Here is a 17,833-nt window from a genome sequence, read left to right on the forward strand (position 1 = left end):
TACCTGCAGGCTCGAGTGGGAGACAGGTAGACTAAGGTGACTGGTCCCTGGTAGAGGCCCCCCTGGGAGTCTCAGCAGCAGCCCTGACATCATATGAAGACAAGAGAACACCCCCACCCCTTCCTCCTCTCCCCTTACCTCCCGTCCCCTGCAGCTCCTGGCCTCCCAGCCCTCGGGGATGCCAGTCCACCCGCCTCTCCCCCGGCCTCTCTCTCCCCACATCCCCTCTTTGCAGAAACCAGACCTGCTGCTTCTCTGCTGGTTGGCGTGTCCTTTCTTGGCTCTGCTTTTTCCTCTTCCTCACCCAGCTCTCTGGCTCCCTGCCGGGGCCAGTCTCTGTCCTTGGCTATTGTCCTGCTTTATCAGGACACCTGCCACACCCCCTGAAGATGACATTTACCCTCAATGCCCCACAGGTATCCACATCAGACCAGCCACCAGACCGTGAGCTCCTGTGGGCAAGGGTGGGGCTGCTTCATTTCTGTCCCTCTGGGCCCAGGACAGAGCCCTGCACATCCTGGGGACACAGTAATGACTGAGGAAGGAGTGATGGAAGGCACTAGAGATGTGGAGGGACCATGCTGTTTTCAAAGGCACAGCTGTCCCCGAGGTTAGCATCCACCTGGCCTGTATCCTCCTCCCTTCAGGCCGTCAGTGCCCCTGCAGACCCCTCTTCTTCCCCCAAGAGCAGAGGCCCCTCCAGCCTTGGTCCACCTGAGTCCCCCAGAAGCCTGACTGCTGTGAAGCAGCCCTGGTCTCAGGGGACCTGGGGTCCCTTCTCCTCAGGCCTGGGATAGCCCATAGGCCACCTCCCCATGAAAGCAGGAGGCAGGTGGCCACCTGGAAGCCTAGATTGTGTCTGTCCCAGATGAAAGGCAGAGTCTGTGCCTTGTTTGCTGGTTGAGAACTTGGAGCTGATGGGAACCTGCCCACAGGCAGTGTCATGGAGCAGACACGTGACTGGTCCCTCAGGGGATTGATGAGGGCTGGACACAGGCTGTGTGGGCAGGAGTCACACACCTTCTTGTGACACAGACAACAGATGTGCCAGAGCAGCAACAGGAACAGGAGCAGGGCCGGGATGAGCCAAGACAAGAAGAGAGGGTTGGCACAGAAGATGAAGCAGGTGGGTGGGGTAGGCGCTGGTGGGGTAAGAGCCGCCTGGGGAGAGGCCCCCGGGAGTGGTAGCATCGGGGGAGGCTGCTGGGAGACTGTTGGAAGGCTTGCTCCCGACCCATGTGCCTAAAGAAAGAACACACGGCAGAGTCCTGGTTTGGACCTGGGTGACAGCCTCCCCTGCAACTCAGATCCCATCCCAGATCTCCCCGTCTGCCCAGTCCCCCTTCGACTTGGGTTGCCCTATCTGAGGAGAAAGATTTGAAGAAGTTAGGGCTGGTATCCAGAGAGCCCTTCTGGAATAAGCTCAGGCCCTGTGGTCTCCTCCTCTAAGACAAGCTCTGGCAGTGTGGTTTTCTCCTCTGGGATTAACTCAGGCCCTGTGGTCTTTGCTTTTGGGATAAGGTCTGGCCATGTGGACTTCTCATCTGGGATAAGCTCCAGCCCTAGGTCTTCTCCTCTGGGATAAGATCAGGCCCTTTGGATACCTCCTCTGTGGTAAGCTCAGGTCCTATGTTCTCCTCTGGGATAATGTCCGGCCATAGGTCTTCTTCTCTGGGATAAGCTCCAGCCCTGTGGTCTTCTCTGGGATAAGCTCAGGCCCAGTGGTCACCTCCTATGGGATAAGCTCAGGCCCTGTGTTCTTCTCCTCTGAGATAAGTTCAGACCCAGTTGTCTTCTCTGGGATAAGCTCAGGCCCAGTGGTCTTCTCCTCTGAGATAAGATCTGGCTGTGTTGTCTTATCCTCTGTGATAAACTGGCCCTGTGGTCTTCTCCTCTGGGATTAGCTCAGGCCCTGTGGTCTCCCCTGGGAGAAGCTCAGGTCCTTTGGTCTCCTCCTCTGGGATAATCTCAGGCCCTATGTCTTCTCCTCTAGGATAAGCCCTGGCCTTGTGGTCTTCTCCTCTGAGATAAACTCAGGCCCTGCATTCTTCTCCTCTGTGATAAGCTCATGCCCTGTTGTCACCTCTTCTGAAATAAGCTCAGGCCCTGTGGTCGTCTCCTCTCGGATAAGCTCAGGCCCTGTGGTCTTCTCCTCTGGGATATACTAAGGCACTGTGGTCTCTTCCTCTGTGACAACCATAGTCACTGTGGTCGTGGTTATGACAACATTAGTCACTGTGGTCATCATGGTGGCAGCCTTCAGCACTTTGGTCCTCACTGTGACAACTGTAGGCACTGTGATCATCATGATGACACCTTTGGGCACTGTGATCATCGCTGATCCAGGGATGTTCTCTGAAGGCTCATTCTGCAGAAGGCACAGGTGTCAGATTCCTGGGGCTGCTCTTGATGATTTCTTCCCAGGTGCCCACCAACTGTTTCCCATGGCTGATTTCTCCCATCAGCTCACTCTCCCTTCTCCTTAAGTTACCTCATCTAGAGGGACCACAGTGGGGCTGGGAGGTCAGGGGTGGTACCCAGAGAGCCCCTCTGGAGCCCTGGTCCACGGACCCCATGGCTGCCCCTGCTCAGCAGCTCCCCGCATGGCCCTGTCAAGGAGGTTCAGTCCTCCAGGCAGTGACAACCAAACCCTCACTGTCTGCCTAGTATGACATACAGGGGTTCTGTGAGGACCACAAAGAGCTGTGACACACAGATGGGTGAGGGAGGGGCAGCTGGGGCCCCCTAAGAAGTGGGGGTGCAAGAACACAGCCAGGAGACCCTGATCACATCTCTGGAGCCTCTCTCCCCTACTTCTCCGCAATCTTGGGCAAAATGACTCCATCTCTCTGAGCCTCTGTCCCCACATCTGCAGTGAGGAAATGGCAGGCAGCTGAGAGCGTCAGACAGGTTACAGACAGTCCCAGCACAGGCCAGGCCCACATGGGGGCTTATGGAATGGGATCTGTTCTCGTGCTGTTGTTCATAACCATGGGCACGTGTGCTGCATCTGAGCACCTGTGCACTGCACAGCCCTTCCCTAAGTCAAGTGTTCTGCTTGAGAGAAGCAGGGCAGGGAAGGGGGAGAGAGAGCCTGTGCCCAGGAAACAGGGTGGCCGAAAGGAGAGGCCCAGTCAGGCTGAGGGGACCCTGTGCTGGGATAGGCTGCTCCTGAGTTCTCTCCTAAATGTGCCTGCGGACGGGCGGCTGCAGGGAGGGGGACCCTGGTGGGAAATGTGTAGGTTCAGTCTCTGATCCATGGGGGGATGTGCAGGGACAAGGGAGACAGACACAGGGAGACAGTCACATGGTTGTCACCCTCACCAGCTTGTACTGGACACCAAGGTGGTGGCTACTCAGCACAGGCGTCCCTCCTCCAGGGGAAACATCACTCCAGCCTAACGCTCTCTGTGGCCCATGTCCAGCAGCCCCAGGCTAAGGTGTCCAGCTGATGTGGAGCTTGGAAAAGCAGGTCTTAGGGGAGCAGCCCTTTGTTCCCAGCTTCCTCTCCCCAGGATGAACCCCTGCCCTCCACACGGCCTTGACAGCTTCCCCATCAACAGAGGAGTCTCCCTGCAGAGACCAGAGCGAGTCAGGGGAGAGGAACGGCTGAGGAGCACGAGAAAGGAGGAGAGGCAGAGGGAAGCTGATGACATCTGCAAAGTGACAGCCGGTGTCCCCAGACAGGCTCAGGAGGCGGGAGCTCTGGTGGTCAGGAGTGGGTTCAGAGCCCTGCCAGCTGCCTCAGCCACACCAGTAACAGTCCCTGACTGGGCTCAGCCACAGCTGGTCAAGTCCTCCCAACCCCTGTGCCCAAGACCGCAATTTGGAGGGCTCGAGTGTCCCAGAGGTCCTGTACTCTGTCTCCTAGGACACAGTGTCCCACCCTCTCCCACTCACCCTGCTGGAATCCGAGATGGAGCCCGGAGCTCCCTGGCACAAGGCTCAGGCCAGTAGGGGTGGCCAGGTGGGTCCAGGGTGGGCAGAGCCTCAGCACCATTTCTAGAGTCTGTTTAGAGCCCTAATTGGTCCCTTCCAAGTGCCTTCAATGACACTGCTTTCATAGAGACAGCAGAGGTTTTCAAGGTCTGGACAGTAAGTTGTACCCCAGGTGCTCTTTTTAGTAACACTCCCAGGGCACTGCCCAAGCCTGATGCGGGTCCAGCTCCTCGATGTGGGGCTCAGGGCCCTGAGCTGCCTGTGAGATGCTGCTTTAGAGGTCTGTCTGCACAGGCTACTTGCTGGGCCTGCCCAGGGCCCGCTGCTCCCCACACTGGCCTCCTGGGTGTCTTGCCCTCCTGTGCAGGGGGCAGGGCGGCCCTGGGTCCAGGAGCCGCACCCCGGTGGCCACACGGCTCCTGCTGCTGATGTGCACATTGTTGCTGATGACGGTGGTCCCGTGGTTCACGCCAACGTCAACACACAGCTCCCTGCAGCAGAGGAAGGGCAGGCAGTGACCACGAGGCCGGACAGATGCGCTTCTTCCACTTGGCTCAAATTGTAGCTCATAACCTCCTCACTGTAATGACTTTGAACATCAGGCATTTGGGGCCACCACAGAGCAGATAGCAAGGATAAGGAGAGCTCATCCCAAAGTACTACGAGGTCAACCTCTGCAATGAAGGCTGCCCAGGCAGTGAGGAGCCCTACATGGGATCAGATGTCCTCTTGGCCATGAGCTAAGTGACCAGGGATGGCAGTACGGTGTCACCATCCCGGCTCCTCTGTATTTACAGAGTATGTGAGTTTAGCTCCAAAAGGCTGCCTGGAGCAAAGGTACCATCCCCGGGGCACATCATCTCCTGCATCGTGCCCTCCTCTGCAGAGCCTGGGCCACAGTACATCCCCGAGCACCTCAGAGGACCACCAGCCAGGGCAGGTGTGGAGGATGCCCTGAGCGCTCCTGGAGACAGACAAGTGCTTCCTCAGGGGAGGTGGCGTCCCACATTCTTTACACTTCATGGTGGCAAAACCTGCCCGCGTGGCCTCCAGGCTAGGCACTTACTCATCTGGCTTCTCTATCTTTACTCCTGGGCATATTATGGTGGCATCTTCCACAGAGATAGGTTTTTTATCTAAAAGACAACCACACAAGAAGAATGTCAATGGACTTGTCCATCCATCCATCCCTCCCCTTCTGCCTGCCCTTGGCGAGCAGAGCTCATGCTTTGGCAGAAGCAGCTTCTCTTCTCTGCCCTGTTCTGACACCTCCCGTGCACCAGGCACTGTGTAGGGCTCTGGGGTTTGGTGCGGACAAGACAGGCAGACACCTTGCTCTCCAGGGCCTGACACTGGAGGGACTGGGGAGGGAGACAGACAATAAAGTAACAAATAATGAACAAACAAATGCTAAAATGAAAAGTGCTGTGACGTCAATACACAAGGGAAGGGACAGCTGTTTAAGAACAGGTGACCTGTCCTGTCTTTTAGAGACAATTTTTCTTTAAAAGAAAGTGAAATATTTATACAGGAAGTGGTGTGATGTCTGGGATTTGCTTCAAAATATTCAGTGGTGAGGGATCAGTAAAGCCAGGCTGACCGGGGTTGACCGTCACTGAGGTAGGTGGAGGCGGCTCCCAGTGCGCTGTACAACTTTTGCTACTCTTGTATATTATTTAAAATTCCCAGCAAGATGAAGTCTCTCTGAGGAGGTGGCCCTGGAGCTGAGGCCAGCTGAGGGGACGGCCAGGGAAAGTCCCAGAAGAGAGGGTTCCAGGCTGTGTGACCGAGACCTGAGGTATAACCAGCTGAGCTGGTTGAGGGGAAAGAGGTGAGAGGTGAGAGGTGAGGGGCAGTGCCTCGGGAGCCCCAAGAAGGGGTTGGGGCTTTACTCTAAGTACACTGAGTCTGTGGAGGGGCTGGCAGGTCCGAGCGCATTTGGACACAGAGGCAGCCAGAACTGCGGAGGGACTGGATGTGGGGGTGGGAGCCAAGGGGGATCCAGGACGACATGCAGGTGAGTGACCTGAGCGCCTGGGGGTGGGGGTGCCATTTACTGACACAGGGGAGCCTGAGGAGGGGGGGGGCTTCTGTGTGCATGTGTACTGTTATTTGGGGGAGCTGGGAGGTGGCACTCACAGGGCTCAGACAGTCCACAGCTGGCAGCTGTGGAACCTTCTCTGTCCTGAGCCCTAACCCGCTGCATCCCTGATGTAAAGAGAAAAGGGAGGCCCAGCTGCTCTGCCTGGTTGCTTTCCTGCCAGTGCCCTCCCCACCCTGCTCCAGCTTCCCTGGCTCCCAGACTCCTCTGAAAGTTAGGACCAATGGTCCCCGAGGGCCACACCACTTCTGACATCGGTGATTTGGGAGGACAATTCTTTCCCTGGCCTTTTTCATGACCCAAGCTTTCCTGGGTCCTAGGAGCTAGGCCACCAATTCCCAGAGGCTGAAACCACGGCTCTGCACCTGCCACCCGGGGTGGACAGATGTGGGTCTGCACGTTTCCCTCTGTTGGATGAAAGGCCAGTTCTTTCCCGCACCTGCACCCACTGGGCTGTGATCAGAGGGCGGGGAGGAAGCTCTGAAGGAGGGCCCATACTTAGGGCCAAACCCCAGGAGAATCTCCCCAAGAGTGAAGGTAGTTTTAAATGTCGTTCTTCAAATTTTTTCAAAAATAGACTTGTCTGCTTAGAAATACTCTCTTATTTTTATGAGTCTAAGTGTCACTATCTGGACACTTAAATTTTAAAAACACACAGATTATAATCAAACTAAAGATTCTCCACTTAGAGCCCTAATCTGTTAGTGGTTTTATAGACTCATTGTAAGTTTAGGGTTTTTTGCGGCAGGGGGTGGGGAATTAGTTTGTCTCATGAAGAAACGTCTGTGTGATGCTCAATACTTTCTTTAACTCCACTGCAATTTTTGGTCTATCCTTCAAGGAAAATGAGGTTTACTAAACTGTATTTGACATATTACAGGCACTTATCTGTGGGTTTGGGATTTGGGGAAATATTTTATTCTTTACTCTTTTATATTTTCCTGATTTCCTACTTTTTGTATCTTTTTTTAATTTTTATTTTTTATTGAAGTGTAATTGATTTACAATGTTAGTTTCAAGTGCACAGCAAAGCGACTCAGTTACACATGTACATATATATATATTGATTGATTCTTTTCCATTGAAAATAAATCTTTGGCTTTTGGAGGGTAATTAGGTTTCTTTCTTCCTTTCTCTATCTATCTATCTATCTATTTAATGGAGGTACTGAAGATTGAGCCCAGGACCTTGTGCATGCTAAGCACACACTCTACCACTGAGCTATACCTGACCCCTGTGTATCATTTTTATAATGAATAATCTCTAATAATTTAAAAAAATATTTTTTCTTTTTCTTGCCACAGGTCAGGGCTATTCCCTACACATGGTTCATTTCCATGTGGAAAACTTTTGGGACCTATTTCAATTGTCAGATGAGCTATGAATTTTTGAATAGAGTTAGTCTTTCATTGGGAATGATAATGAAAATTAGTCATCAAGCATGGTTAAGGGAAAGGCTTTGCATCTGAGAGAAAGGATGGTTGGAATTAAGTGGAATAAAAATCCCCAGATTTGTATAAACTGACTTTCTAGCAGGCTGTTCACAGTCCAGTGTACGGAAGGTGAGGTGATGGCAGGTACCCTCTCATACCAAGGGCCCAGAAGAGCATGGTTGACCGGAAAGGAGTTTTCAAACCAATATTAACTGATTGAGTACTTCATTCAAATGCCACATCAGAAAAACTTCTTAAAGTAGAAAAAGCATCACACACTAAAGACAGACAACATAAAACATATAGAAACGCTGATTTAAAATTAAAATTTTTTCTTTTTTGTGCTTCTCTATATTTTCTAAAATGTCTTACCATATGTTTTAATCAGCAGAAAATGTAATGAAAAGGAACCAAATCAATCCTCAGTGGGGCATCAGAGATCCTGGTAATAAACATCCCTGCTTGGCCACTTCTGGCCAGCCTCCCACCAGGTGCAGCGGGTGGTCAGCAGAGGAGCTCAGGACTGTGGGATGGGCTCTCCCATGTGAGCCCCAGTCCTGGTCCAGCACAGAGAAAAACACTGGAGATGTCCAGGGTGGGAGAGCAGTATAGCTACCAAGCACAGAGGAAATAAGTCTCTTTTGAGAATTAATTGGGATAGTAACACAGCTCATTGTCTGATGTAGTATGTGCTCAATAAACATTAGCTCTCCATGCAAATGAGTTACTCAGTCCCTAACCATTCCTGAGAAAGTATAAACGAAGGGGCATCTAACTTCCTGAGGCCATCTACTCACTGTGTGGTGTGGGAGTGTGGCAGTGGCAGAATCCTGCCCATTCTATGTGCCCATGGAAGGAGAGATGGCCCAGAAGTGTGTGGGGGAGAGGAGTCTCTCTGGGTTGACCAGATGGCCTTGGAATGGGAATTCATTGAACATAATCTGATCATATTAAATGATTATATCAGGGGGCTTACTGGGAGAGCTGAGGGGGAAGCAGAAAGTCCCACTGTCCCCGGGCACCCTGTTGGGGGAAGATCAGCCCAACCTCATCACTGAGGGCACATCTGCTGCCCCAGCTGTGTGCTTCCTCAGGCCACTCACATATTGTGGAGGGACACCTGATGCCTGAGTATTTCCAAATAGTAGCTTTACATACATGATAGTGCTTAGTGCACCTACCATACTGGCCCCATTTTATAGTACAGATAGTAGAGGCCGACCCAGAACACTCATTAGGTCAAGGTCACACATGTAACGTGGGCCTGAGCCAGGATTCCAGGGCCCAGGCCTGGCAGTTGGCATCCTCTCTCAATCCAAGGTGACCACACCCTCCTGGGAGAGCTACCAGTGCACCTGACACGGACTCAGGGCCCTGGGGCTGCCTCCACATCCCACCAGCAGACTCGTGCGATTCATGTCCTTGCCTCTCAAGGGAAATGAGAGCTGAGAAAGGTTTAGAGGAGTACAGCAATGAGGGAGACCCAGTACCCCAAACCCAGCCTGTGCAGAGGTAAGTGCTGGTCCAAGATGCTCTTGATTTACTGGGGGATTGATCACTTCCCAGCCTGAGATGAAGGGAGAGGTGGCCAGGCTTCCTAGCCAGGTCCCTCCTTCCATGGTCCTCTGTCCTCACAGTGTCCACAGTGAATGGTCAGCAAGGGCTTTGAAGGCTTAGCTGGCTGAGGGAATGCAGCCCAGTGTGGGAAGCATGGGAATTAACCAAGCAGGCTACTTAGCAAAGAATTGCTTGTCTTTGAACTTGAACCTACAAATAACTTCATCCTTGTTCTTTGCGTTATTAAAGCCTTTTCTGGAAATCATCAATTCATATTCATCTGCAAGAGCAACATCCAAAGGTCTCTGTTAGTGGGGGCTGAGTGCTGCCTCCCTCTGATCCCACAGCTGTGGTGGGCTGCCCCCAAATGGAATTCCCTGGGGCCTCCTATGAGGAAGCTGTGTCTGAATCAACATCTGTGCACCCCCTGGTCCTCACCTGGTGTCACTGAGGGTATAACTGAGACAGCTGGGCTGGGCCTGGAGTACTTGGGGGTTTCTCACCATTGACTCTGACCCATCAAGCTCATTAAAGGCCCCCAGTCTCATCCCCTCCCAGTACTGGGGCAAACCTGGCCATGGTTTCTGACCTAGAAGTCTCAAGGTCTTCCCTAAGGGGTGCAGGCAGTGCTCTCCACCAGCCCCTCCCTTATATAAATGACAGAGGAACCAAGACAACATAGGCTGAGGATAGCCCTGACTCTTATCTGAGGTGAGCACCCAGGCCCGGGTGCCCATAAAATTTCCTGACACTTGGGGATCTGTTCCTCTTCCCCTCACAGTTTCTGTGTGTCTATGGCAGGATGGAAACCCTAAGAGCAAGGCTGGGGAGTGACCAAGGAGGTGAGAACCCTGCATAGAAGAGGCCTCCACAGAAGGTGAAATCCTGTCTTAGCTGTGGTCCTGAAGTCTGCAGTGACTGCTCTTCCCCTCCCTCTTCCTGGCCCTTCATGTGCCTCACACTCGCCCCCAGGGATCCATCAAGCACCCCCTTCTGCCAGGGTGGGTGACAATGACTTGCTAAGGTGCAGTTATGGGCCATAGCCCTTTGCCAGGCTGCTGGGGATTTTCGGCCCCTAAAGCAAATACCAGGGGATCCAGAGAGGGCAGCTAGTGAGCCTGGTTGCTGAGGAGCTGGCCAGGATAACAGGCAAGTCTTCCTACTGCAAGCCCTAGGGCATTAGCCTCCACCCCTGCCTCCTGGCCCAGGCTGGTTAATTCCAATCCCAAATGCTTGATTAACCCAAAGTCAATTAACTCCAGGAACATTCCTCAGAAATGCCAGCACAGCCCTGGCCCCTGATTCCTCCTGCTTCAGGTCTTCCTGAAACTGCCATCAGATCAAGGCACAGTTTGCAAATTCTCTACTTTGAGGCAATTAGATTCTTGGGCTGTGGGCTGAAGCTGGCCTGCTGACGTGTTTTGAAAGGTTTCAAGTGTTTAAAAAAAGGGGGGGGGAGTCCATGTTGAAAAGTCTGCATATTTTCCCTAATAATCCAGAATACTAGCGTTCTTGGAAAATGGGAACACTTGGTATGAATGGGTTTGTATTTCTGTGTGTCACCCACTGGCTGGACCAGCGGCCACTGCCTCCTCAGACTGGGATGCTCTCCAGTGGCCAAGCACTTGTCTTTAAACCAGGACCCCTCATAGTACAGGTCATCATTCTTGGCTTGGCCATGGCTTACTTCTCTTGTTTTTGGTACCTTCCTGGGCCCTGAGGGCACCTGATGCAGTGACCCTGCCCTGGAAGAGGCTGAGCCACATGGAAGTGTGAGGAGAGCCCTGAGGTTCTGAGAAGTAGGGAAGTCCACCTGATGGCCCCCTGTTAAGATAGCAGACATGTGGGCTACTTGGGGTAGCTTTGGGGTCCCTAAGTGACACACCCTTTCCCACACCCAGTGGCGAACAAGACCATGTTGCTTCTGAATCCAAATCTGCCAGGCTGCATCCTCACTGCTCACACTTCATAAGGGTCCTCCTGCCCACCCTGACACAGGAATCCATATTTGTCCTGGAAGTAACAGTTGGGACACTGTCTTGCACACACACCTTTGTCAACACAGCATGGTCCACCCTGTGCAGGGCGCCTGCCTCGCCATCTCCCAGAGCATCATTTGCAATTACATCCTTGGATTATTAATTGTAAAGAATGATTTCTTTGCAAGGCAGAACCCTAAACTAATAAGCCATATTGCAAGTAGATACAGGCAGAGAAGGGAAATTCAGCTACTGAATGTGAAGAAATCAGGCTCTCAGTGAGGCAAAAAAAAGCCAGTGCAAGCCCTCCTGCTATAAGCAAAAAACCAAAAGGAACCAGAAATGAGTAAATCTGTGCCAGGCCAAGCTTAGTAAATCCTGTGTTAATCCCAAATGACATTCACCACTAATGAGCATCTTTACACGTTCTCTTTTAAATCTTCCAACAAAACCATGAACTAGACATGATCTCCTACCCAGTTTTACAGAGAGGGAAATTAAAGCTAAATAGAGCAGGGGAATCTCCCAACCCCTGGCAGTTATAGGGCCGGATCTGACCTCAGGTGCCCAGTCCAGGACCCACTTTTGCCATCTCTGCTCCTGTCTTAATTTCAAACACCCATCACTCTGCTCTCCCAGGACAAGCCCTCTCTGATACCCTGAGATGTGGTCTTCACCTCACAGGGCTGTGAGTCTGGAACCAGAAAGCCTCGTTGGGCACCTGGCCAGTCTCAGCCTCAGGGTGAGGGGTGAGCCCGGCCTCCTCCTCCGGGTACATGACAGGAGCAGGGGCAGCAGCCGGGCATGGAGCCATCGGACAGCCCTGGGAAGGCAGGCAGCTCCCTGAGAAGGCCAGTGGGGCTGAGCATGGAGAGGGCATCTGACTGCAGGAGGCTGACAAGGGCGCACAGGTGGACGGGACCTGCTCTGGGGAGGGAGGGTCTGGGAGCACCGTGTGCTGCCTGGCTCAGATGCTTTCAGAGAAATTGGACACCAACTACTGCAACTTGGATGTACCTTTAAGGCAGCAGTCCTACATTAGTCTTGATCCCAGGGAATTCCTTTCCCAAGCTCACAGAGAGTTAAGTGTCAGGATGGTCCCTACAATGTGACTTTATGTGGAGCCTGAAGAAGGAAGCCAGGGGTCACCTTGAGACCATGAAGGAACTAGGTGACTCCCAGAAACCACGGGGCAGATAGGGGTCTTATACAGCAAAGCAAATGGAGACAATGTCTGTGGCAAGGAAACTGTAGGTGAGGACTCCTTAGTGAAAGGGATGGTCTCCAAAGAACCCAGGAAGCTACTTTTAGAGCAGGATGACTGGCATCTGGAAAGAGCTACAGCCAGAGAGCACTAGCACCAGGGGACAACCACAGCGGCCAAGCAAGAACTTCTCTGGTTCTTCCCACTCTGGGGTACAAACCAGCAGCTAGGGAGGTGGGCAGGAGAAGGAAGAGAAGAGAGAAGTTGATTACACCTCCCACAAGCACACCTGTCCCACTGCAGGGCTCCCAACCTGCTGTAGGTCTGAGCTGAGGGAGGGGAGAAGGCCTAAATATAGTTTAGGTACTATTCATTACCTATTAGTGATTGAGAAAGCCCTGAAAACAGCCAGAGGTTTCACCCAGGGTCAAGGAAGAATGAGATGGGAGTCAGTTTAAATGGGGAGAAAGGATATATATAACTGCTTTCTATTTGCATCCTAGCAAGTCTAGCTCATTCAAAATCTGGTTACAGATACACAACCATGGAATGATAATTGCCACGTGAAAAAAAACAAAGTATAGAACAATGTATATAATATGGTGTCTTTTATCTAAGAAAAGGAAGAATATTAATACAAACAATTTAATTAATTAATTAATAGGTAGATAAATTTGCTTACACTATTAACCATGGAAGGATAAATCAAAAACTAGTAAAAATGCCATAAAAACCAACAACATAACGCCATTTGCAGCAACATGGATGTTCTTGGAGAACGTCATTCTAAGTGAAGTAAGCCAGAAAGAGAAAGAAAAATACCATATGAGATCGCTCATATGCGGAATCTATAAAAAAAAATACAGAACAGAAACAGACTCATAGACATAAAACACAAACTTGTGGTTGCCAAGGGGGTAGGGAAAAAAAACTAGTAAAAATGGTTTCCAATAAGGAGAAGAAGGAGACAGGATTGGAAATTAGACTTCACTTAAAGTAACTTGTTTTACGGTTTTGACTTTGGAGCCACTTAAATGTCTTACAGAATTATAAAACAAAATTAAATCAATAAATTTTAAAGCAATATCTAAAAATAAAAAACAAATGAAGCAGAAGAACTTCACTACACATCAAGGTTGTGGGTTAACCACAGAGATTTATTTCAAGTGTTTTAAAACTCCTTCTTAAATAGAATCTGTGTCTTGTAGCTCTTGCAGTTATAATCCACTGTTATACTAGAGACCTGCTGAAGTGAGGTTGGAGAGAGGAGCCATTACATAGCCCCAAGATTAAATCTCAGTCCTTTAGTGGGCCTGAGTCCATAGGCTATGACCTTAGAAGATTTCTTAGCTTTTTTCTACTCCTCTTAAGTGAGACAGGAGGACTAGAGGGGGCTGGAGTTGGCCAACTGCCCTTCCCTAGGCAGCTAAGACTCTCTCTTGGAGAGAGGTCTTTGTTATGGAGAACCCTCTGGATTCTCAAGGGGATTTTTCTTAGATCTTTACCTTGAGAACTCAGTGGGGTTCCAGAAGGTAAAACCTATGAAAGTATAGGGACTTCCCTAAGCCTAGCGTGTCTCACTTTCAAGCTAATCCACACTCAGCCTCCAACAATTGGTCAAAATTACCATTTAAGTGTACCTACCAGTTTGTGGCTCCAGCAGTTTCTGCTCTAGGTATGCTGATTCTGACTGTAATTCTCTCCATTCATCTGTCTCCAGATTTGAGGGTAGTGGTGTGCCCTGTGACCTCAGTGCTCCAACGGGTCTAAAAAAAGTTGTCGATTTTCTTGTTGTAGGTGCAGAATGATGGCTTCCAAGCCCTTTACATGTTGAAGCTGAAATCAGAAGTCCCAACCATAAATTCATTAGTTATTTTAAAAAATCATTGGTTACTTTGGAAGTTTCTAGATATATCTGTCAGAGTTCAATCAAAGAGGCAGAACCCACCAGAAGATATTTATAATAAGGATTTATCATAGGGAATTAACCATACTCAGTTGTGGGAGTTGGTTATGCTCTCCAAATGGCTATTGCTTCCAAGTCAGCTGCTGGAGCCTGAAGTCCACAGGCAGGCAGGTGGGGAGGGAAGGTGGACATGAGGTGATGGAGCTAAGATAAAATGGCACCCACATCAATCTTTCACTACCTCCAAGCCTCAAGCTTTGATGATGTTTGATTAATAGATAGATAGATAAATTTGCTTACACTTTTAACAATGGAAGGATAAATCAAGAACTAGTAAAAATGGTTTCCAATAAGGAGAAGAAGGAGACAGGATTGGAAATTAGACTTCGCTTAAAGTAAGCCTTCATCATGGAGTTAAATATACCTCTAGTCCAGGAGTTAGAGAAGCTGAGGAACATCTGGTAGGATCTAGAGTAGCCACAGGCCTGGCTCCTGGCCCACACAGATAAGCTTAGGCAGCAGGTAAACAACAATGTGGATAAGCTGCATGGTCCCCTTCCTTGACTTTTGTTGTGGAGAACCCTGTGGACAAAAAATTACATATGGCTGCTGCTACACTTCTGCCTTCCAAGTCTGGTACAAAATGTCTACTGTAGTGCACACTAACCTGAATTCTGCAGGGAGGGAAATCTGAGAAACATAGTGCTAGCTTAGCAAGGTTAACTCAATACAAATTCACCACACTAGGACACTAATTCATGATTCCAAGAACTGGTAAATAAAGGAATGAATTAAGCATTTAATTTTCCTTCTCCATACAAATTTTACTTCAAGGTAATCCACTAGTTGATGAGAGAAATTTTTCATTCTGATGCTAACTCATTCATATCCCTGGCAGTTTGCAGGCAGTTGGACAGGGAGCTTTGGTTCTCCTCCATACGGACTCTCCAGTTGGCTAGCTCAGGCCCATTCATATTATGGTTTCAGGGTTCTAAGTTCAGCAAAAAGAGTAAGTCCTAATGAACAAGTGCTTACAAACTTCTGCTTGCATCATGTTTGCTAGTGTTCTGTTGGTCAATGCACATCAGAAATAGACTCTTCATCCCAGTTTCAAAGGATGGAAACATAGATCCTCATCCCTCAATGGAAGAAGCAGCACTGTCACCATGTAAAAGGTTGTGAATAGGAGGAATTTGTAGTCATTTTAAAATTTACCATAACTACTTTGCTAGATCCCCAATAAATTCAAGCAGATATAGTTCTTCTTAAACTTTATATTTTAAGATAATTGCAGATTATCTTCCAATTTCCTCCAATGGTAACATTTTACAGAACTCTAGTATAATATCACACCAGGGCACTGGACACTAACATAGTCAAGATACAGAACATTTCTATCACCACAAGAATTTCTCATGTTGTCCTTTTATAGACACACTTCTTCCTTAATCTTTGACAACCACACGTGTGTTTTCCATTTCCATAATTTTGTCATTTCAAGAAATATTATATAATGGAATCAAATAGTATGTAATCTTTTGGAATTGGCTTTTTTCACTCCAGAGAATTATCTGGAGAGTCATCAGGTTGTTGTTATCAATAGCTCATTCCTTTTCATTGCTGAGTAGTATTCCATACTATGGATGTACCACAGTTTGACCACTCATTAACTGAGGACAAGTGGGTTGTTTCCAGTTTTGGGCTATTAGGAATAAAGCTACTTGTCATATTGTGATTTATAATAAGAAATATGTATTTGATCTTCATCCTCTTTTCTGATACTGAGCTCCTAAACTCTTGAAATTTCCTAAGTGATAAGAGACATAAAGGTGTCTTTCATTATGCATATAACAAGTCTCTTTCAACCACTCCTGAGCCAGGGGAACCAACCACATCATTAGAGGGTTGAAACTTTCAGCCCTTCCCCTAGACTTCTGAGGAGGGGCGAGGAGCTGGAGATTGAATCAATCACCAATATCCCATGATTTAATCAATTGTGCACATGCTGTGAAGCTTCCATAAAAACCCAAAAGGATGGGGTTTAGGGAGCTTCCAGGTTGGTGAACACGTGGAAGTGCTGGGAGGGAGGTACACCCACAGAGGGCATGGAAGCTCTGCACCCCTTCCCACACACCTTGCCTTATGTATCTCTTCTATCTGGCTATTCCTGGGCTATATCTTTTTATAATAAACCAGTAGTCTAGTAAGTAAACTATTTTCCTGAGTACTATATGAGCTTCTATAATAAATTAATTGAACCAGTAGTCAGTCAGTCAGAAGTACAGATAACAACCTGAAATTGTGATTGGCTTCAGAGGTGTCAAGGGGAAAGTCTTGTGGGACTGAGTCTTTAACCTGTGGGATCTGATGCTAATGCCAGGTAGATAGTGTCAAAACTGAACTGAGTTGAAAGACACCAAGCTGGTGTCGCTGAATTGCTTGGGGAAGGAACCCCTTTCCCCTACATTTGGTGATCAGCAGTATCAAGCTGACTATTCTGAGGATAGAAAGAAAACAATATTCCCTCACACTACTATTAGGATTCATGTACAGATTTTTGTGTGAACATAAGTCTACATTTCCCTGGGACAAATACCCAGATTGCTGAATTGTATGATACTTATACATTAGTTTTATAAGAAATTGCTAAACTGTTTTCCGAAGTGGCTATATCATTTTATATTCCCACCAGCAATGTATAAGATACTAGTTTCTCGTCATGCTCACAGAAATTTAGCATTGTCACTATTTTTTATTTGGCCATTCTTACAGGTTTATAGGTATATTTGATTGTGGTTTAAATTTGCATTTCCTGATGATCAATTATATTATACATCTTTTCACATCTTATTTGCCATCTGTACATCTTCCTTGGTGAAATAGCCGTTCATGTTTTTTGTCCATTTTCTAATTGAATTGTTTGCTTTTTTACTGTTTAGTTTTAGAGTTCTGTATGTATTCTAGGTACTAGTCCTTTGCTGGATATAGGCTTTGCAAATATTTTCTCATTCTATTGCTTGTCTTTTCATCCTTTTAACAGGATTTTTCCTGTTAAAATTTGTTAATTTTGATAAAATCCAACTTATCCACTTTTTCTCTTATGAGTCTTCCTTTTAGTATCAGGTCTAAAAGCTTTTTGTCTAGATCATGAGGAATTTTTTCTACAAGTTTTATAATTCTATGTTTACACTTAAGTTCAGAATTTATCTTGAATTAATTTCTGTATAAAATATGACTTAGGTTGCAAGTTTAAAGTTTTGTTTGTTTTGTTTTGCCCATGAATGCCTACTTGCTCCAGCACCATTTGTTGAGAAGGCTATCTCTCCTCCATTGAATTGCTTTTACACCTTTATTAAAAACCACTTAAGCGTATTAGTGTGGGCCTATTTCTGGGTTCTCTATTCTGTTCCACTGATTTGTATGTCTATCCCTCCACCAATATTGCACAGTCTTAATTATTGTAGCTATATAATAAGTCTGGAAATCAAGTAGACTTAATATCAGTCCTGTTTTCCAAAACTGTTTTAGCTATTCTAGTTCCTTTGCCATTTCGTATAAATTTTAGAATAATCTACAAAAAATCTTGCTGGGGTTTTGATAGGAATTATGTTAAGCCTGTATATCAATCTGGGAAGAACTGACATCTTTACTATGTAGAATATTCCAATCCATAAACATGGTATGTCTCTCCATTTATTTAGATAGTCTTTCATC

General features: G+C 48.1%; 1 protein-coding gene across 21 annotated transcripts in view; it reads right to left on the bottom strand.

Moving 5' to 3' along the window:
- FAM241B (family with sequence similarity 241 member B) overlaps positions 1-3,941 on the bottom strand; it is a 167,242-nt gene extending 163,301 nt beyond the window's left edge. For 9 of the 21 annotated variants that reach the window (XR_012077381.1, XR_012077382.1, XM_072971389.1 and 6 more), the window contains exon 1: positions 245-2,600. Coding sequence is in view for 4 of the 21 variants with exons in the window: in XM_072971392.1 (XP_072827493.1) it covers positions 841-1,191 (351 nt within the window). In the remaining 17 variants the exon portion in view is untranslated. Of the gene's footprint in view, positions 1-244; positions 2,601-3,900 lie in introns of those variants that run through there. The other 12 variants (XM_072971381.1, XM_072971392.1, XM_072971390.1 and 9 more) reach the window with 8 other exon arrangements.
- Positions 3,942-17,833: the final 13,892 nt, after the last annotated feature.

The sequence above is a fragment of the Vicugna pacos genome, chromosome 11 (genome assembly GCF_048564905.1).
Source record: "Vicugna pacos chromosome 11, VicPac4, whole genome shotgun sequence".
Lineage (NCBI taxonomy): Eukaryota > Metazoa > Chordata > Mammalia > Artiodactyla > Camelidae > Vicugna > Vicugna pacos.